General features: G+C 43.6%; 1 protein-coding gene across 2 annotated transcripts in view; it reads right to left on the bottom strand.

Annotated features, from left to right (window-relative positions):
• The window catches only part of DDHD1 (DDHD domain containing 1), a 60,651-nt gene that overhangs the window by 4,131 nt on the left and 35,218 nt on the right, over positions 1-21,302 (bottom strand). For both annotated transcript variants that reach the window (XM_079307823.1, XM_079307824.1), the window contains 6 exons: positions 18,595-18,701; positions 18,234-18,340; positions 8,948-9,210; positions 7,568-7,643; positions 3,527-3,676; positions 2,015-2,267 (listed from right to left, as the gene is read on the bottom strand). In XM_079307823.1, the coding sequence (XP_079163949.1) occupies positions 2,015-2,267; positions 3,527-3,676; positions 7,568-7,643; positions 8,948-9,210; positions 18,234-18,340; positions 18,595-18,701 (956 nt within the window). The remainder of the gene's footprint in view (positions 1-2,014; positions 2,268-3,526; positions 3,677-7,567; positions 7,644-8,947; positions 9,211-18,233; positions 18,341-18,594; positions 18,702-21,302) is intronic.

Raw genomic sequence — 21,302 nt, 5'->3', positions numbered from 1 at the left:
ATAAATTCTAAGATAAAAATGCTTTGTAACAGTATTGGTGCCTTCTGCACTTAAAAAATCCCATTAGCATATTTAAGACATTTCTTTTATTAAGGGTTCAGTGTCCTAACAGACCTTTAAAAATGTTACATCATCCTTTAAAAGGACTATTTTGGTTGCTCAGGAAGAGGAATATAAAAGTTTAGTTTTGTTGTGTTTTATCCTGACTCTGCTGCCACCTCATGGACAAGACATTAAATTTTCTACAGAAACCCCCCAAAAAAGCCACTCTGCTCTGAAATTCCACATATTTCTACTTGAAGAAAAACTGCTTTTATATTTTTATTTGATTGGGAAGACTCCTGGCACTAAGCTTCTCCCAAATCCCACACAGAGAGCTAAAGAAAAGCCTTGAGTCAACAAAAACTGCAAGTGCATGATCAAGTATAAGCTCCAGTGAAGGGAATTTAAGCTCACTTAAACCAGGGCTTATTTTGACTCAGAAAGCCAGAAAGGAGCAGACTTTATATTAAACCAGCCTGAATTTTCTGTTGTAGAATCATGAGTTAAAGGAAACTCTAATGGGTTATATGGTGGGATTTTTCTGCTATTTGCCAATACCAGAAAATAGAATCAGAAGACAAGCTTAAATTAAATTTTTTTTTCCCAAGAAGCAGAGTGGAAACTGTTCAATCACTGGGATATTATTTCAATCAGGCAGGCAAAAATAAGGCAGCAATGGCATTAACTGCATCATCTGCCCCAAGCTTTGACTCCAATGCACATAAACTGATTTTTATTTCCAAGTAAATGTCAGCTGGGATTAAACCAAGCCACACACCTACAGAACTCTCTGAAACCACCAGTGAGGATTTTGGGGTTGGGGTTGATGATCTCCAGAGGTCACTTCCAACCTCAGCCACTCTCTGATTCTGTGCAAGGGACAGGAGTCATGGAATGGTTTGGGTTGGAAGGGATCTTAAAGCTCATCCAGTTTCAATTCCCTGGCATGGACAGGGACACCTCCCACTGTCCCAGGTTGTTCCAAGCTCCATCCAACCTGGACACTTCCAGGGATCCAGGGGCAGCCACAGCTCCTCTGGAAAACCTCAGGGCTCCCCACCCTCACAGGGAAGAATTCCCAATTCCCAATATCCCACCCATCCCTGCCCTCTGGCAGTGTCCCATTCCCTGTGTCCTGTCCCTCCATCCCTTGTCCCCAGTCCCTCTCCAGCTCTCCTGGAGCCCTTTAGGCTCTGAGCTCTCCCTGGATCCTTCTCCTCTCCAGGGGAACATTCCCAGCTCTCCCAGCCTGGCTCCAGATCTGAGTTTCCTTAGGGCTGTTCCCCAACCCCAGGGAGCATCAAAGCTCCCTGAGGATCTCCTATTCCCAGCTGGGGACATTACCCAAAATGCTGAATATCCCAGCCTGGGGACAGAGTGAACACTACCCAAAATGCCTGAAATCCCATTTCCAGCTTGGGAACAGAGGGAACATTAACCCAGGATGCTGTATCTCCATCCCCTGCCTGGGAACATTACCCAAAATACTGAATCTCCCATTCCAACCCCATTACTCAAAATGCTGGATATTCCATTCCCAGGCTGGGGACATCATCCAAAATGCTTGAAATCCCATTTACAGGTTGGGAACAGAGGGGACATTCCCCAGGATGCTGGATCTGCCATTCCATCCCCAGGGACATTCCCCAGGATGCTGGATCTGCCCTCCCCTGCCCAGGGACATTCCCCAGGATGCTGGATCTGCCATTCCATCCCCAGGGACATTCCCCAGGATGCTGGATCTGCCATTCCATCCCCAGGGACATTCCCCAGGATGCTGGATCTGCCATTCCATCCCCAGGGACATTCCCCAGGATGCTGGATCTGCCATTCCATCCCCAGGGACATTCCCCAGGATGCTGGATCTGCCCTCCATCCCCAGGGACATTACCCAGGATGCTGGATCTGCCCTCCCCTGCCCAGGGACATTCCCCAGGATGCTGGATCTGCCCTCCATCCCCAGGGACATTACCCAGGATGCTGGCTTTGCCAATGTTGGTGATGGACTCTCCATAGTGGCGTCGCAGCAGCACAGGGGAGGTGGTGGGGCTGGGGGCAGCTGAGCTGCTCTCAGGCTCAGGGGCTGAGGTAGCTTCTTTGCTGGGGTTCAGGAAACTTGGCTTCATGTGCTCATAAGGGAGGGGGTTGGCTGTGTTGTACCAGTGGATCTGCACGGGTGAGATGTTGCTGTAGTGTTTCAGGATTAAGGGTTCTAATCTGTAGGCCTGGAAAAGGGGGAGTTTGGGGTGAAGATCAGTATTGGGAATCCACACTGGGAAAAAAAAATACATCACTTTCCCTTCCCATCCTGAGCTCTCTCCAACCTCAAACACAGAATATTTGTCCTAAGCAAAGCCCAGAAGGTTTAACATAACCTTTAACAGTGGTGTTATGATCTGCTTCACTTTTAGTGAATAAATAAATAAATATTCACTTCTGGTTTTGCAGCCTGGATGATTTATCAGTTGCACAGCTGCTTGTGAGCTTTTTTGCCCATCTCTGCAACACCTGGATTACAACACTGGCACTATATGTTGTTATTAATACACAGATGGTTTTACTTAGAGAACAAACTTCATGTCAAGTTAAGGTGATTCTAACACAATAAAGAGGAACTGGCTGTGTAAACCTTTTGCTTGATGGCTCTTTGTTGTTCCCTGTGCAAACCATGAGTTATGTTTATTTTAAAAATATTTTTAATATTGATTGTTTATTTCTCTTTGTCCACTTAGATGTAGAAAAGCATCCTGCACTTCTTTATTTCAGAACTAAGTGAAGTTACTATTTGCAGAGTGGAACCAATTGCTCCTGATAATCCATGAAAATTCTGGAGTAGCTGGAGCTGAATGTGACCATGTTTGGACTGAAGTCTGAATATATTTAAATTCAGTTACTTTAAATAGCAAAGTATCCCCAAATTATTGTTCTACATGAAATTCCAAATCAAACTTGCATCAGAGAAGTTTTCAAGGTTCAAAATCTGATTTGGTAACAGCCAACACTGGCTGCTGTGGAATAAGGAAAAGGCAAAGCTACACCAATAATCCTCTCCCAAATTCTACCAACAAACTTTTACTTTTAGGATCCTTTTGGAAAAAAACCCCCAGTTTTTGTTTTTCTATATTATCTGATAAACTGCTTGTGAAGCCTTTTTAACATCTTTGGATGTTTAAATGGAAACTGGAAAGTTAAACACAAAATCCTTGTCTGAAGAAGAAATAGTTATTTAGAAAAAAAAAAATCAGAATAACCCCAAATCTTATACTTATTGCTATGAAAAGAGAAGCAAAATACATGTTATTTACAGCAATTATTTGCAGGAAATTTAATTTTACAGTTCTAAACTCCAAGCTATTGTATAATAAACACTAACATCCCCTGCTGGAACACACTGGTGTTGTCTCACACACTTTGAAGATCCCACACCATCCCAGAGGTCAGAACCAGGCAAGGTAAAACCTTGAGGCAGCAATGCCAGACTCACCACGGGGTCTGTGGGGTGGAAGATGTTCAATAACCTGTTGCAGATGGTTCTGGGCAGGATGTGGTCCTGGCTGCCACTGCTGCCAGGGCGGATCCCCCGCAGGGCCAGGAAAACTGCCAGGGGGGATCCCATGCAGAAGAAATTCTCAACCTGGGGAGAGATTGCATCCATGCTAAATAAGGATGGGAATGATGCTTCCCAACATGGGTTGGGTTTGTCTCTCCATCTGATTTTAATGAGGGGGATTCAAAGTTTTAGTGGGTTCAAACATTGTGACATCAAGAAATGAAACTGCCCTTGGTTGCATGTTGGGGTGTTAAAAGCAAAAATCAAGTTGGGTGTTTGAAATCAGAGAGGTCCATCAGCACTGGAGAGGATGGAGCAGACACTCAAGAAATGAGTCTGATTTCTCCTGATTTTCCTGCCAGACCTTCTCATTCTTACCCTACCAAGCTCTCCATGATTTTCTTGCTGCAGACAGCTGGTGCAAAGTGAACAGAATGGTGTTTGTCAGCAGTGCCACCATGTCCCAGGACACTGAGACACTCTGATGTCACCCAAAGCTGCTGTGACCTCCCTCTCAAACCTGCCTCCAACACCAACTGAGCAAATCTGAGCTGCCACATCTGGGAAATCACTGAACCTGCATTCTGGGGTCATTAAAATCAACCTGAGGCCAGGATTCAACACTGACCCCCCACCAGCAACCCTCCCAAAGCCATCAAATGGAAAACTTGCTGAAAAAAGACATTTCCCTAAGTCAAAATCTCCTTTCAACCTTTCTTTTCTTACTTGGAAAATTAATTTTATCATCATCACATGCTCAGGCAGCAAGAGAAATTGCTGAATTCTTGCTAAATGTAAAATCCTTGGAATGCCATGTGCCTTCCCTGTATGTCAGCACATGGAATGAGGAATAATGGCCCTTTTCATCTCTTGGATTCCAGTGCTGCACAGAACATTCCTCCTCCTCTGTCTTGGCACTGGCACCACACCTCTTCCTTCCAAAAGGAGTCCCAACTTGATGGAAAAATAAAAAACTGGATTTTCAGCATGGTTATTGCATGGTGTGTCATTAAAATTGTCACTTGGTGCAAAGCTCCTTTCCTTTCTTCAGCCCAAGTTTTACACAGATCTTGTGTTTTGGCAGCTTGGACAAAAAGCTTTTTAATCTTCAAACACAACAGAAAGAGACATTCCCAGTGCAATCCTTTAAAAATTGAGTAAGTAACCCCTAACCCTGTCCATCTGATATTCCCTGTCAAGCATCTGAAAGGGACAATTATGTTTTTTTCTGCTTTAGGGAGGAATCAGACAGTGGCTGCCAGCTTGCCCTTAGCACAGGACACTCAAAAGAAACTGGGAAAAGCCTCAAAAGGGAACTGGTTTCAGTGGTGTGTGGCTTTTGTCCCACTGCTGTCCCATCATTTCTATGGATAAAGTGCTGCAGTCCCCATCCCTGTAGGGATTTAATGTGGGTGTGGCACTTGGGGACATGGTTTAGTGGTGGACAGGTCTCTTCCAACCTTAATTCTATGACTCTAAACCCCAAATCCTTTAATCCTTTAATGTCAGTGCTGTTGTAAGGTGGCTGAAAATCAGGCTGCTGTATTATAAAACCTACTAGGAATAGAAGATCAAAATCTTTCTAGAAAATATTTATAAATTTTGGTGTTTCTCCTGGAATCAGGAATGGAGCATTTTCCTGCAAATGTTCAACAACACAGGAGACATGTTTGCAAAATGACCTTTGAGAGCAGCACTCCTCTCCTGGTTATGATTCATAAACACAACACTTAATGAATTTATTTGTATTTTAAGCAGAAGCTGAGCCAAGTAGTCATCCATTCAACTTAGCACTGCAGTATTTTCATAATTAAGTGAAAAAAAAAATTAAAAAGCTGAGTGAGGCAACAGAAGTGAGGCAGCAGAGCCACCCTGTGCAGGCACAGCTGGATCTTCCTGCAGAGGAGTTTCTGCAGCCTTGGCTGAGTGAGAGCTGCTGGGGAACCCTGAGGTCTTTTGGGCCAGGACACTACAAGGCCAGATTTAAATGGATTTCTGTGTCAGTGCAAAGGAGCAACTGAGGTACATCCTCTCCTCTTCCCTACCATGACTGAAAATCATCCTGCAGTAACAAATTTCCTATTTTCACACACCAGAGGCATGCAGGGGTTGGTGTCACACCATTTCCCATGTTCTTCAGCCCCTCATCCTTCAGCTCCTCTTCCAAGGCTCATGGGGAGAGGGCTGTGATTCTAAATCTTAAATTTACAGTGGGGTTTTGGCTCTGCTTTTAACCCCCACAGCTCCTGTTGGTCTAGAGGAGCATCTATTCCATTCTTTGAGGAGAAGCAGAGGAAGAGAGGCAAAGATCCCTCCCCCTCAAGTTTCCACTCTGGTGGCTTGTCCAATATTTTATTAGAGTACAATACACCCCATGTGTGTTTTGTGGGGTTTTTCCTCCCCATGGAGTCAATAATTTCATTTTCTGTAATATTAAGCATGAACCAAGCAAGCTGCTCTATTTCTTCTTTCATTTGTCTTGCCAAAAACAACCTTTCTGCTGGCTCAACATCAAGCTCAACTCTTCTTCATGTGGCACCAGTGACTCTGTCCCATCCTGGGAACCCTAATTTTTTTTTTTTTTTTTTTTTCAGTCCACAGAAGAGCTGGTGGTTGCTTTCTGAGCAAGGCTGTTTTCTTTCAACAAACCAGTCACCCTCAGTGAGCTGGACTGGCTGCTGATGAGAAATTCTATTTCAGACACTGCTGAAATATTCCCTTGCCATCATTTCCATGGAAAACTTCTCCCTCTGGAGTTCTGTCTCAAGCCATGGGAGTCACCAGTGTGAGGCTTCACAGAAAGAAAACATCTCCCTGTCAGTAAGGGCAAGAAAAAGGATGAACTGGAGTGGAAATGTCACCTGAAGGTGACAGATCTATCCCATCTATTCAGGTAGATAAAGTTTATCTACCTAAGTCTTTATCTAAATTTTTTTTCCACTTTTCCCTTCTCCATCTAAAAATCAATTGTCCAAAAACCCTTCAGTTTAAACTGAGTGAAGAATAATCTTTCCCAGAGCTGGGGGAGGACCAGTCTGACTTCAGCTTCCTTGATGGAAGAGATAATAGCCTGACACATTTCAAGTGGTGATGAAAAGGAGAAGGCTGTGACAACATGAATTATGGCTGATTTCCTCTTTTTTTACAGCTCACCATTGACCTTGGCTTCCAGGACCCTTCTGAACTCATAAGGAAAGAAAAATGGCAAGTTAAGAAACAATAATGCATTTAATTCCCATCTATCATGTCACATTTTTATGGTTTAATACTTGTTGAGCAAGATGGAGTTGAGCAGAAAGTTGTTGCACATCCCACCCAGGAGCTGGAAAATGCCTTTTCCCAAAGATAAGGAATTCTAGCAATTTGCACAGCTGATTAGCAAGCAGTCTGCTTCATGAGATTGAAAGTGTGCTAGCTGTCAGAGCAAAATAATTTGGAAGGAAAATCCACTCCTGGAGGAAATTCAATCAGATTTGCTCAGACGTGACATGCTAGAAAGAGTCCCCAAGGAAGATGGATTATTCAATGGAGTAGAAGTGAAACTGTTTAAAATAAGTGATTGATGTAATGTGCCAAATGGTTTTTACCTTCCCACAGAACTGTGTGCATAATGTAACAAGTAGCTTTATGTATTAAATGCATTTACAATCTATATATTTACATACAATTTAATATAAACAAATATATTAGAATCCCAGAATGGTTTGGGTTGGAAGGGACCTTAAAGCTCAGCTCCTTCCAAACCCCTGCCATGGACAGCAACACCTCCCATAGACCAGGCTGCTCAAAATTTATTACAAATACAGAATTGCAATAAATAACAATCAACATTTTTACATATAGTACACACACTTCATCCAACATCCAAATTATTCTGCCAAAATCATGTCTAGGGACATGGGAAAAAAATAAAAGCAGAATGACTCACACTGCAGGTGTGAAAAAAATCAGTAGAAACCTCTTAAACATACATACCTTAAATTTTAAGACAGGTGGCTTTGATATGGTGGATGCCTTTAACTCATGTAACCTCTCTTCTATCTCTCTCAACCTAGAAAATAGAGATCTTTCTGAGATCCAATAAAAAATGCAGCTTTAACCTCTCTGATGCAAACAGGCATTCCTGTGGGGTCCAACACTTTTGTCTGCTGGGAAGAGAGAGTGATGGTGTCAGTATTTCCTGCTCAACTCATTAAGAATCAAATGTCTGTCAAATCCTGTTTCTCTGGCCACAGAAGGAATCAATCAAGACATGACAATCCCCCTGTTCACCACCCCAAGCATCTGCCCACCCTCCTTCCTCAGGAGTAGCTGACTCACCTCCTGTTTCCTTGGTGATTATGCAGCCAAATCACCTCCTTTATTTTGTTTTAAACCCCCCAAACAACAATAAGGCCACAAGAAATGATCTGGGCACTATGGAGGTGGAATTTCTGAAGGATGCTGTCCCACCCTTTCAACTCCCATGAAAAAAAGGTTGTTCTGCTTTTCTAGTTGGCCTGAATTTAAAAAGGAGCTACAATACAAAGCACACATGTGGATGGGTAAAGCTGTTTCCAGTCCCAGTAAACTCTAGAGGTTACAGGATGTCATCAGTCTATTTCCCAGCATTTCACACTGAATTGCTCACAGAAGGGACAGACACTCATTCTGTGCAGAAGTGCCAGTGTCAAATGATACTTGGGATTTCAGAGTGTGATTTCAGAGCCATTTCTCCCTGATTACATGTTTGTGACATGCCTGAAGGGTCATCTTATCACTGCACCACTTCATTAGGTTTCTAAACTCCCCTTTTCTCAGAAATCCTGCACTTAGTCCAGCCCTGCAGCTGACACAGGCATCCTGCACCCATCCCTAGTGAGACACAGCCTGATTCCCACCACAGCAGGGCTGCTGCTATATTAATGCTTCCCAATTCACCAATACTCAGATTGATTTCAGGAAGGAACCAAAAACTTGTGATTCATCATTTGTCATGTCCCACTTGAGCAACTGAAGTTGCTGATTTTAGATTCCCTAATGGGTATCTCACAACACCACAATATCCCCAACCCTGGGAGTGTCCAAGGCCAAGTTGGATGAGACTTGGCAGCAACCTGGGATAATGGAAGGTGTCCCTGCCCATGGCAGGGGGTTGGAACTGGATGATCTTGAAGTTCCTTCCAACCCAAACCATTCCATGGCTCTGTGTGGATTCAGAGCTCCCTGCACCCACTGTGTTCAGCATTCACCACCCAGCCCCAGCAGAAGAACAGCAGCCACCAAAGATAACAGCCCTGGTGGGCTCTGGGAACACCCAGAGGGTGTTATCAGGGGTGTGCTTATCTCCTCTGACCCCTGTCAGAGGGGCATTACCGTTGTTTGGTGATGTACAGCTCCTCCAGCAATCGCCGCTCCTCGTAGCTCATCCAACTCTCCTCCAGCTCCTCCTCCTCCTTCTGCAGCAGCTGCTCGTAGAGCCTGACTGGATTCCAGCCAGTCATGATATCATAGGTGATGACACAGCCCAGGGAGTGGGACACGATGGAGACCTTCCCTCCCTTCTCCTCGAACTCGGGGTTGCGGGAGCAGAAGAGCGAGTAGAGCCGGTTCAGCTCCTGCTGCAGCCCCTTCACCAGCTGGGCAGGAGGGAGAGCACAGGCTTCAGCATTGTCCTGCCTTACAATGGAAAGATGTGCCCAAAAGTGTGTATTCTAGCACCAGCTGTTAAACCAGGAGGGGCAGTGATTCTTTGTGAGAGATATCTCCTGTTAATGGGCCAGTTGTTAAAACCAGCTGGGGAAATGTTCTTTATCTTTCCCCATCCTCCCTCCAGGAGATATCTCCTGTTAATGGGCCATGTGTTAAAAACCAGGTGGGGCAGAGATTCTTATCTCTGTGGAGATATCCTCTGCTAATGGGACAACTGTTAAAAATCAGCTGGGGCAATGTTCTTTATCTTTTCCACATCCTTTCTGCAGGAGATATCACCTGTTCATGGCCAGTGAGTCCCAGTGCATGACTCATAAAATTACATCATCCCACTGGGAGATGCTCCACCCAGAGAGAGGAGCCAAGCCTTTCCTACACAGAGAAAAACTGAGATTTAGAACACCAAAGCAGCTCTTACCCCCTGGATTCCAGAGGACAAGAGCTACCAGACCATTCTACAGGATCACTGCTTCAACAAGACCACTTCATCTGGACTGCTACCACCACCTGAACTAGAGAGGTGTCAGGTTGTATTCTGACTGTCAGTACTTTTTATTTTCGACTATTGCATGTATTTTATTTTTCTCTGTTTTCCTATTAAATTGTATTTCTGACTTGGTTTTGCTTTCAAAACCATTATAAGTATCAACATTTTGGTGCTCCAGTTGATGTTCAGGAACATTCCCACCCCACACTGACCCATTCCTGTTAAATCAGGTTGGGAAGAAGAGCACAATCCCATGGCCAGCAGCAGCTGCCTGGTGGTGATCCAGAGGTTCATCCCTCCCCTCCAGAGCCACACAGGACACATGGTGACCCTAAAAACAGCTGCACTGCACAGCTCAAAGCATCAAATTGAAATAAACACCTCAATAAATGGCAGCTGGGCTTGAAGTACTGAACCCTCTGAGGTGAGCAACACCTGGTTTTCACTGGTGCAACAATTGTTGGCACAAATTTTGGCATTTATTTCCCTTCTTGCTGGATTCTCTTCCATTTTCTGCAGCACTGCATTGAGCAGTCTTCTTGTATCAAGAGGTTCAGCTCCTTTTTTAATTTAAGGAGGATGGAAGGAGCCTGAGCCACACATGACCTGGAATCAACTCACATCTTGCTACAACCTCAGCATCCCCCCACTAACAGCTCATACCCCTTCTCCCTCTATCACTGGGACTGGGAAGAGAGAAATCCCCTAAAATGGATGTGCTCAGACACTGCAGTGAGAGCCTGGATGGGTTCTGGGAAAATATCCTCAAATTGCTTTTGGGTTTGAACCTGCAAGCAGGTTTGAACTCATCAATTTTCATCCTCCTCCCCCCTGCCCTCCTTCCCTTCCTACACCTGCACCTGCTGGAAATGATTCCCAAGGAATCAGAATGAAATTGTGCTGCTAAAAAAATAAAAATCCTCATCTCAGGTAAGAGGATGATATAGGAGGAAAAAAGGCAAAAAAGGGACAGAGCCAGAATTTGAACATTTGATATAAACACTGCTTTAAAAACCAGTTTTGTGGTTATAGGTTTGGGGAAAAGCAGGGGTGCAACATGGTTCTTAAACAACACAGACTAATCCTATAGTACTCAGCAACAAATAAATGTTGGTCCTGTGTTCATGCAGTCTCTGAGAAGCTTATCTGCTCCAAACCCTACACTATAGGATAAAAAGGTACAGCTTCCCCAAAGTATTTTAGAGAGAAACACTAGAAACCATGAAATTTGGGAACTGGCCAATGCAAAGAAAAATAAAAAAGAAAAAAAAAAGAAAAAGCAGCAGCTTTGCCTGTGAATCCCAGCATGGAAACTGAGCAATGCTTCCAGGCTGTGGCAGGGAGGAGGACAAACAAGCCAGTGCAAATCATTCCCTTGTTAGCAAAGGAAATTAAAGCCATGGAACATATAATTTCAACATGATTTTTCAAGAGCCTGAGTCATTAGTGAATATAAATATGAATGGCACCAGAAGTGCCAGTGTTTGATACACATTTTACTGAGTGAGAATCCACACAGCAAACCCTCTGCCTGAAGCACTGTGAAATCATTAGCAGAGCCTTGCAGCAGAAAGGAGAATCAGAAAAAGCATTTTCAAGTATTTTTGACTGTGATGCTGCCTCTTCTTCCATTTGGTCCACACAGACTGTGGGTACAAACTTCCACATATGAACAGAGGTTTCAGCAAGAGCTGAAAATGTCAATCAGGATGGGCTGTGGCTGGCTGGTATTTTTTCCATTTAAAAAGGTTTGGATTAAAATCCAGAACAATGTAGCAAGAATCAGTTAAAATCAGTGTGTTTGGGGGTCCCTGCCAGGAATGGGTAAATAATCTTCTGGCATCATGGCATTTCCATTATAAAGATCTGATCTTGCAATCTGAGGGCATAAAACAGAATATTCTTGGGAAATCCTGGTTGGACACTGAGTCCAGCCCTGTTTTTAATCCTCCTCCTCCTTAAAAACCTGCTTTTATTGGGAAGTCAGGCACAAACATGGACATAACAAAGAAATGGTTCAATGGATTTCCAAATAGATGCACATTTGCAATTTTACAGACCAGAATCCAACCAAATCATCTGATGGAGATCATTCCTAAACTCCAAATCCCTGAGGTAACCGTGGAGTGGAAGGTCTGCTGTGGGAAAGGCTCCAGATTTCCAGGCACTGTGAATGGACTGGTTTGCTGCTCTGCCAAAACCAGGAGCCCTCCACCTGCAGGGAGCACTTAATGCATGTTGGGTGTCCTGCCAACAACCCTGTGCCAGTCCTAAGATTAGAAACTGAACCTTTGTGGTGCAGAGTAAGGAAAAAAAAGGGGGGAAAACAAAAGGAACCAAAAAGAAAATGAATATTCATTCCAATTCCCAGCTAAAAACTTGTTTGGTTAAGCAGTATATGAAATTAAGGTAATATTTATTGGATGATGTTTTTCCCTTCCAATCCAAGGCATCCTGATTTGCTTTTTTGTCTTCATAAAATATTCCAACTTGTGAAAGAAAAGTTTGGTTTGAGAAGGGTTTTAGTCCAGTAAATGCAACATGAACTGCTTTCAAATCTTTTGTAGTTACAGCTTGATATTTCCTAACAACCCATCCTCCCTCCCAGTTCCCAGCTCATTCTGGGGACACTGGGAGCTGTTTCTCCATCCCAGCTCTCCACAGGACTTTCCTTACAAAAAGCCCTGAGATTCCTTGAGTTTCTGTCCAGCCCATTTTAAGGGTTTCTGCCCATCTCCTAAAGTTTCTCCCACAGACTTAAACAAGCTCAATACCTCACAAAAGAATAAATGAGGCAGCAGTGGACTGAGTTGATGCTTTTCCCTGTCAGCTGCTCTGCTCCATCACCCCCAGCTCCTCCAGAGGGAGCAGGGGAATGCAGAACCTTTACCTGCCTGCTTCTGAGCAAACCAAACACTGCAAAAAAAGGAACAATTCCTATTTCTTCCAGAAAAGCTGTATCAAATCCCACCCTCCCAGCTGGCCCTCCTACCTCATTTAGCCTGAGGACACTGAAATATTTCAAAGAAAGGGCCTGGAGTGACAGGACAAGGGAGAATGGTTTCCCATTGACAGAGGGGAATATAGATGGGATATTTGGGAAGAATTCTTGGCTTTGAGGGTGGGTAGTGCCCAGAGCAGCTGTGGCTGCCCCTGGATCCCTGGCAGTGTCCCAGGCCAGGCTGGATGGGGCTTGGAACACCCTGGGACAGTGGAAGGTGTCCCTGCCATGGCAGGGGATTGGAATGAGGTGGGCTTCAAAATCCCTTCCAACCCAAACCATTCTGGGATTATTATCTCCCTTTATCAGCTGAAGTTTTGCCAAGAAATCCTCCTTGCAGGAAACCCAAGCCTGCAGGATCAAGTTGCTCAGAAAGCAGCAGCTCATATTCAGCCTAACTGAGGTTAAAAGCTCTCTGCCCTTCAGAAACCAAATTAAAGGCAGATTAAGGAATGATCTTTCTGCACATTCATGGAAAGCTGGCTTGAGGGTCATGCAATTCCAGGGGGAAGCCAAAAACCAGAGTGCTGACCAAGGAGCAGGAGGCTGGACTTGATGAGGCCAAAAATGCCCTTTGCTTTCCCAGCTATGTGACTTCCAAGAAGTCAAAAAATAACAGCCTGTGCCATCCATTCAGGAATCCTGGAGGCACAGACATGGGTTTGTAAAGCCAAGATGGGGATCCTGAGTCAGGGGACACATCCCTGTCACCTCAGGCTGAAGGACACTGATAAAAAGGGCAGCAGAATCATGTCTTTTATCACCTCCTGGGTGTTGGGCAAGCCTGAACTGCAGGATGAGGATGGGAACAAGGAATTGGGGAAGGAGTGAGACATCCAGAGCTGCTGCCTCTTTGAGCAGAGCATTAACAGCATCCTGTGCCTGGCTGGAAAAATCCAAACTGCTCAATTCCAGCACCAGCACCCCAAACTGTTCTTCAACCCCTAAATTCCAGCACCAGCACCCTAAACAGCTGTTCAACCCCTAAATTCCAGCACCAGCATCCTAAACAGCTGTTCAACCCCTAAATTCCAGCACCAGCATCCCAAATATCCTCCTCTGAAGAAAACCAGCCTTGAAGACACCAGCAGAAATAAGCATGGATGGCATGTTCCTGGCAAAGCAGAAGGAATTTGGGAACTGTGTATAGACAAACTACACCAAGGAGATCCAGAACTCCATCCCCTGATCCATTTTGTGGGAAGTTCACTGTGGTTGAAGTGGATTTTCAGTGCACAGTGTAGAAAATGACATTTCCCCCTCAATATCCAGGAAATGATTTTTTTATTTCCCCAAGAAAACAAGGAGCAGAAAACCCCTGCTGGCACCTGAGCACAGCAGTAACACTGAGCTTGAGTGCTGCTCCTTTCTCTGTGCTGTCTCCACAGGATCCTCACCATCTTCCCACATGAACAGTGTGAAGCCCATGAAAAATAAAACAGAGAGACAGGTACCTAAGGAAAGGGAGTGCAGAACACCTGAACTCTGCACCCTCTGCAGCCTGTTCCTGCAGTGGGAGAGGAATGGGAAGGAGATCTGAGGAATGGTGAGCTCTGCAGGCAGCTCTTCCCAAATGTCAAGAGAACTTCAGGAGAAAAGTGCAAATTAGAAATTCAGCCAGCAGGCAGCAGGCAGTGTGAGCAGCAGGAGAGGGTCCTTGAAAGCCAAGGGAGGAGCAGCAGCTCAAGGGTGGATTGTGAAGGGTTGGGAAAGGGAGGATGAGGAGTTTTTGCTCCACCTGGCCCAGGAGAAGGTGCCAGCAGAGCTGGTGAGGCTGCTGAGCCCCCAGGAGACAGGAGCTGTCACATCCCCTGATGGAATCACTGAGGGGTGCCAGAGCAGTGTCACAACAACAGATGAGAGGCCAGAGTGAGCTGAGGCTGTGGGAACAGAAAAACTGATACAGAAAAAGGATCTCTGGATCTGCCTGAGTCTCCCCCTCTTGCTGGAGAAAAGCTGAGTCTAACCCATTTCTAACAAGTCACTGGGCTCAAGATGAAGTTTAGGTCCAGGCTAACCAATCACTTATAAAGCTGAGAATACATCCAAGGGCAATCAAATTAATTAAGCCAGCCATGGTTTAATTAAGCAGCTCCTTTACTATTAGGTTCAACAGGATATGCAAAACCAGTCCTGAAACAATCTCAACTTAAAATTTCCTGCTTCCCATCTTTTTTTTTTTTTCAACACACCTGAACCAGGTGCCTTTTACTGCTGAAAGGAGTATTTCCATTGCAGAACAATCCAAAGGGGATGAGAGCTCTGGTAAAAGATAATACTTGTCCCAAATTTCAAGAGGTTAGTCATTAATTCTTCTTTTAAACAGGTGTATAAGGGCAAACCATGAAGCCATTCCAAGGTCAGGACTCTGAGCAACCTGTTCTAGTGGGAAATGTCCCTACCCATGGCAGGGATTGGAACGAGATTATTCTTAATGTCCCTTCCAACATAAACTATTCCATCATTTTAGAGTGGGCAGTGAAGTTTCTCCACTTTTACAGTGCAATATTTGCACTACATCCTTAGAAATCTTGGAATGATGGAAGTAAATTATATCTCTCCTGGCTAAAGGCATTTTCTGCCAAGACATTTATCAATAATTTACAGAATTACAATTAGCCTGCAAGTAAGTACAGGGAAGATCAGTTAAAAAAAAAGCACTTAACAGTATAAGGAAGGTGACAACTCTGAATTTACTATGCAACAATGAGTCTTTTGGATCTCTGCTGCAACCATTTATTATTAAAGAAATATGAGGCTACAGTGACACAGATGTGAAACAAAGTCACCCACTGAGGACACTAAAACCCAAGATTACATTACCACAGATGGACCAGTAAGGTCAGGGGCAGAATGGGAAATGATTGTTCATTTAGAAAGAGACCTGTGTGCATCAGGATATCAATTTATTGCTTTTTCTTCCATCTGGCTAAGATTTTAGGAGGGATTTGGCACAGAGGAGGATACAGCACAGCTCTCTCCCACAAAAACATCCCAGCTGAATCTGCTGGCTGCAGTCTGACACCAGCCTGGGATGTTCAGGGGGCTGTGCTGAATTATTAATGAATGCCTGTCTGGGATCACATCACATGCCACAAGTCAGAGGCACCTTTTGGATCTTCTCCTGCCTCACTGCAGAGGAAACAATACCTGAAATCAGAGAGGGGCTCACCCAGCACACTCTGGGAGGGCTCAAATGAGCAATCCAGAGCCCCTGGAGAGCAACAGGACAAAGCTCCTTCCCCTGGAAGGAGAGAGGGAAATTCTGCCACTGCCAACCCCTCAATGAGCTGCCCAAATAGTGCTCAGGGCTTTAAAGAAGTTGTGATAATTCTGTGTGGGGAAAATCCTTGAAAAAGGGAAATTCCTACTCAAGGATGGTACCCTGAGTGCTCACAGCCCAAAATGCACCCCTGGCATGGAGGGGAGCAGGGAGAGGGGCAGGATTCTGTCCCTGGACACAGGAGAGCCCTCCTGGAATGCTCTGCCAGCTCTGGGGCTCCCAGCAGCAGAAGGAGATGCTGGAGAGAGCCCAGAGAGGCCATGGAGCTGCTCCAAGGGCTGGAGCCAGGCTGGGAGAGGAGAAGGATCCAGGGAGAGCTCAGAGCTCCTGCAGAGCCTGAAGGGATCCAGGAGAGCTGGAGAGGGACTGGGGACAAGGGATGGAGGGACAGACACAGGGAATGGGACACTGCCAGAGGGATGGGATGGATATTGGGAATTCCTGGCTGGGCTGGAGTTCCCAGAGCAGCTGCGGCTGCCCCTGGATCCCTGGGAGTGCCCAAGGCCAGGCTGGAGCAGCCTGGGACACTGGGAGGTGTCCCTGCCATGGCAGGGGTGGGATGAGATGAGATGGGATGGGATGGGATGGGATGGGATGGGATGGGTTTTTTCAGATCCCTTCCAGCCCAAACCAGGCTGGACTCTGGCTGCTCAGAGCCTTCAGCCTCACTCTTCTCCAGGCTGAGCTCACCACATTCCTCAATTCATTTCCCAGGGGCAAAGGCAAGTTTAATAACCTCCCTTTGAGATCCTTTGAGGATTTCTGGGTGGAAAGCACTTGGAAGTGCCTGGAGTACACAAAGAACTGTGCTGGGGTGATTAATTTGAGCAATGTGTGACCGTGTGAATCCTCAAAGACAGGGCTCATTTCTGAGCTGGAAGGAGCAAAGTGCCACAAGAAAAATACACTGAAGATGGGAAAACCATCCAGAAGAATGCTCCATTTGAGTGTTAAACTCTGCAAAGTTAGCTCACAGAAAATAAAATGAGATAAGAAAAACTAAGCTGTGTGTATTGTTGCAAACATTTCAAGGAAATTAATTTGATTTGATGAAAAACAACTTAGTGTTTTGTAATCAGATCTAAGCATGCTCCCATGTCAGTTCTCACACCCAGGGGATGGTGATAAACCTGTAAAACTGCAGTTCTACTGAGCAATGAATTAAATTTTCACACACTGCTGGCCAGCACACCCCAACTTTACTCACTAACCCATTTCCCATAAGATGTCCACAGTCATGCCAAGCCTCTAATGCAGTTTAAAAATATTTGTTTTCAAGCTGACAGAGAAATTTCCATCACTTGTCACAGGAGTTTATGTTGGCTTCAGGCACACAACAGAAAGGGAAACCTGAGAGACAGTGGAGAGCCCTAATCAATGAATTCTGCATTGCTGAGCAGGAAGAGAAGGACAGATTTCAGTTGGAAAATTGTGTTGCCAGTCTAAAGGATGTAAACACACCTAATTTGACTGAAAGGCAGCACCAAATACCCAGGTAAGATTTGAAAGCCTCACCTTGCCCCAGTTTAACCATGCTCAGGGTACCAAGGCTGGAAAAGGATTAATACTGCTCCATATATAACAGAAAAAAACTACAATTCCTACAGAAATTAATCTTAAAACTACCCCACAAGGCTTTTCCACTAAGTGTGATACACAAGGGTTCCTACTGGGGTGAAGCACTGTCTATATTTTATGGGCTACTTCATTTATTCAGGTTACTATCATTTATTCAAGGCTTATCATTATTTACAGGCCACTATAATTTATGATCATATTCCTGTTTTCTCCTCTGATAACTGAGGTCACTCAACAGCTACACAGATGGGTCAAGGAAGGATGGGAGCATCCTGGATAGAAACAGTTTATCAGTCCCCTGAGAAACTGGGGATCATTTTGGTTTCCCTTCAAGGCAAGGGCACACAAATGGATTCAGACTGGCTCGTGCCAATCCCATCTGTCTTCAGAAACAGCAAAAATGAAGTGACAAATATCCCTGGATTTTATCAGAGGTAAAAAGCACCTCAGCTCTACGGACACTCATTGCTTTAAATATGCAGAAATTAAGAACAACATTAAATCCCTTCCCACTCTCAGCTGTTGATACAAAACCATTTCAGACATTTCTGCTCTAAATAAATGACATGGGTTGTACTTTTTGCTGTCTTTGCACACTGACCTCATCCCTGTACAGAGGGCTGGTGTAGTACATGATGTCCATGGCACTGCTGTTGAGCATGTCCCGCAGACCCCGCACTTTATCCGGGGTGATGGAGTCCACAGTGTCTGCACAAAAAACAAAAACAGACTTTAATTACACCCAGCACAATGGCAAAACAGAATCATGCACTGGTTTGGCTTGGAAGGCACCTTAAAGATCATTTTGTTCCAATCCCACTATGCCAGCCTGGCCTTGGGCACTTCCAGGGATGGAAATGTTCAAAGTTGTACAAAGGAAAATCCAAGCAGAGAACACAGATGAAAACTCTGGGGAGAATTCTGCAGCTGCTGGAAGAGAGAAAAATAACCCAGTGCTGTACCTCCATCCAGGGTCAGCTTTGATCTCCACTCCACTGGCAGGAATTCCACGTGTGTTGCAAGATTGGAAAAATATTTTTCTTCCACTTTCCTTGCAGTATCTCGCATCCTACAAAAAAAAGAAAAAAAAATGTGTTTTCCTGTGAAGACTACTCTTGGCACAAAACATTTCATGAATTACTGATTTTCCATCCCTACTGAAACATGTAATTCCCTCAATTTCTACTTTTTATTATTAAATACTTGAAGTCTCATATAATGGAAAAATTCTGTGCATTGCATGCTCAAAAGAATCTGAATGCATCACAGAATGGGTTTAACATAATCCACCTAAATTCCATTCAAAGGTATCTGTTAATTCTGGTGGGTTTAGGGCTGAATGTCAAAGGTAAGGATTAGAAAATTAGAAAAGAATTAGAAAATCAGAAAATAGAAAATAAAGAATTTCACCTCTGCTTTGAAATCTAGAATCCACTGAAATCAACCACTTGATCCATCTAGAAGGAAAACAATTCAGTGGTTTTAAACAGAGAAAACTCTTAAAAACAGAATTTTATTTTAATTTTCTATACTGAATTGGAAGGCTTGAGAGCTCCAAGGGTGAGGATCACTTATGAGTGTTTTAACTTGCAGGAGCAGATGGAGAGGTTTTTAAAAGACTTTTCATTTTTACAGCATATCTGAACATGAACATTGCTGCATTTCCTTCAAGGGATGAGAAAAACTTAAAATATCTCAACCCCAAAGTATCTCTGACCCCCTCTGTTGTTTGGGGAAAAATGGGAATAATGGTAAGTCATGTTCTTAAAAAAATTTGACTTTGTGTTGTGTGAAAAATCCATCACTGAAAAAGGAAAATCATCATGAAATCAGATTAAATATTAAATATCCAGGCATTCTATCAACATCACTCAGCATCCAAAGCCAGGAAGTATTTTGTTTTATTTTCCTTTCTTTCCTTTACCTGAATGCTGGCCCAAAATTCCCATTTTTGAAGATGAGCACAACAAACTAAATCCAACTCCAGAGCTGGTTTCCAGCACTTGGTTCCCTTTTCCAAGCATCAAGTTTTTTATTTATTTCAGTGTTTTCAGTCTTTTTCCCCTATTTTCAAAGCCTCTTCCCCTCTTTTAGTTCCACCTGCACTTCACTTCTCCAAATGCTTTTAGTGATTTTCCTCCCTGAGCTGAGGCATTTTCCTTGGATGTATTAATTTTTTTTGTCTGTTTCTTTGGTTTTTTTTTTTCCCCAGGTAAAGTTCATTATGCATTTAAAAAAGCAGATTAATCATGTACCACATTTTTGAGTGAAAACACTTTTCCATCACTAACACTTATTTTATAAAGAAAGAAAAAAGAAAAAAGGAGGAATGGGGAAGAAAAAAAAGGAGGAAAGGAAATGAAATGGGGAAAAGGTGAAAGAAAAGTTGGGAAAGAGGAAAAAAGAGAAAGGAATAAAAGGGGGAAGGAGAAAAAGGAGAGAAAAGAGGGAAGGGGAAAAAGGGGAGAAAAGGAAAAAAGGGGGTAATGGGAGAAAAGTGGAAAATGAGAAAAAAGGGGGAAGAAAAAGGGAAAATAAGGGAAAGGGAAAAAAAGGGGTAAAGGGAAAAAGGGGAAAGTGAGAAAAAAAAAAGGGGGAGAAAAAAGAGGGGAAGGAAAAATGGAAAGGGAAAAAAGCAGGGAAAATGAAAAAGGGAAAGGAAAAAAGGAGGAAGGAAAAAGATGGGAAGGAAAAAGGGAAAAGGAAAAATGGGGATAGGGAAAAAAAGCAGAAAAAGGAAAAAAGGGGAGAAGGGAAAAAGGGAGAAGTGAGAAAAAAGGGAGGAAGAAAAGAGGGGAAGGAAAAAAGGGAAAGGGGAAGGAAAAAAGGAAGGAAAGGAAAAAAGAGGGAAAGGAAAAAATGGGAAGAAGGAAAAAAATAGGGAAAATAGAAAAGAGGCAAAGGAAAAAAGGAGGAAGAAAAAAGAGGGGAAGGAAAAAGGGAAAAGTAAAAATGGGGACAGGGAAAAAAGCAGGGAAAGGAAAAAAAGGGAGAAAGGAAAAAGGAGGAAAACGAGAAAAAAAGGAGGAAGAAAAAAGGGGAAGGAAAAAAGGGGGAAGGGCAAAAAAGCAGGGAAATGAAAAAAGGGAAAGGAAAAAAGGGGGAAAGGGAGAAATAAATGGAGAAAGGGAAGTAGCATCTTTTACATCCTTTTTTAAAATTTTTTTTCCAAAGCAGTTAGTGCAGGGCTGTGCAAACAGCCAAGAAATGCAACTGCTCAGCATCTCTATTTTTAAAGCCTGGAGTGATTTCACTCCTAATCTCCTGGATTCCTGTCCAACGAGATGGCAAAGGTTCAAATAAAGCAGAATATCCTTCCCATGATAAGGGAAAAATAAATAAAAATTCAGCAAGAGGATCTGCTTAAATCAGGGTTGATTTAAGGTCTGAGCTGCCCCATCCTTGCCAAGCACAAAAAACTCTCCCTGCCACCCCCACACACAACAGGGCATGTGAGAGGCCAGCTTCAGAATGGAATTTCTAGATCAGAAAGAAGAGAAAATTCAAGTGGATATAAAATTAATATAAGATTTATTAATAAAATTAATTTCTAGATTATAAAGAAGAGAAAGTTCAAGTGAATATTTAATATACATTTTTAAATAAAATTACTTTCTAGATTATAAAGAAGAGAAAATTCAAGTGAATATAGAATTAAAAGAGCTGCACA

This window comes from Erithacus rubecula, assembly GCF_903797595.1.
Source record: "Erithacus rubecula genome assembly, chromosome: 6".
NCBI classification, from domain to species: domain Eukaryota; kingdom Metazoa; phylum Chordata; class Aves; order Passeriformes; family Muscicapidae; genus Erithacus; species Erithacus rubecula.
Note: the sequence above shows the minus strand (reverse complement) of the source record. Positions and strands in the feature narration are given on the sequence as shown.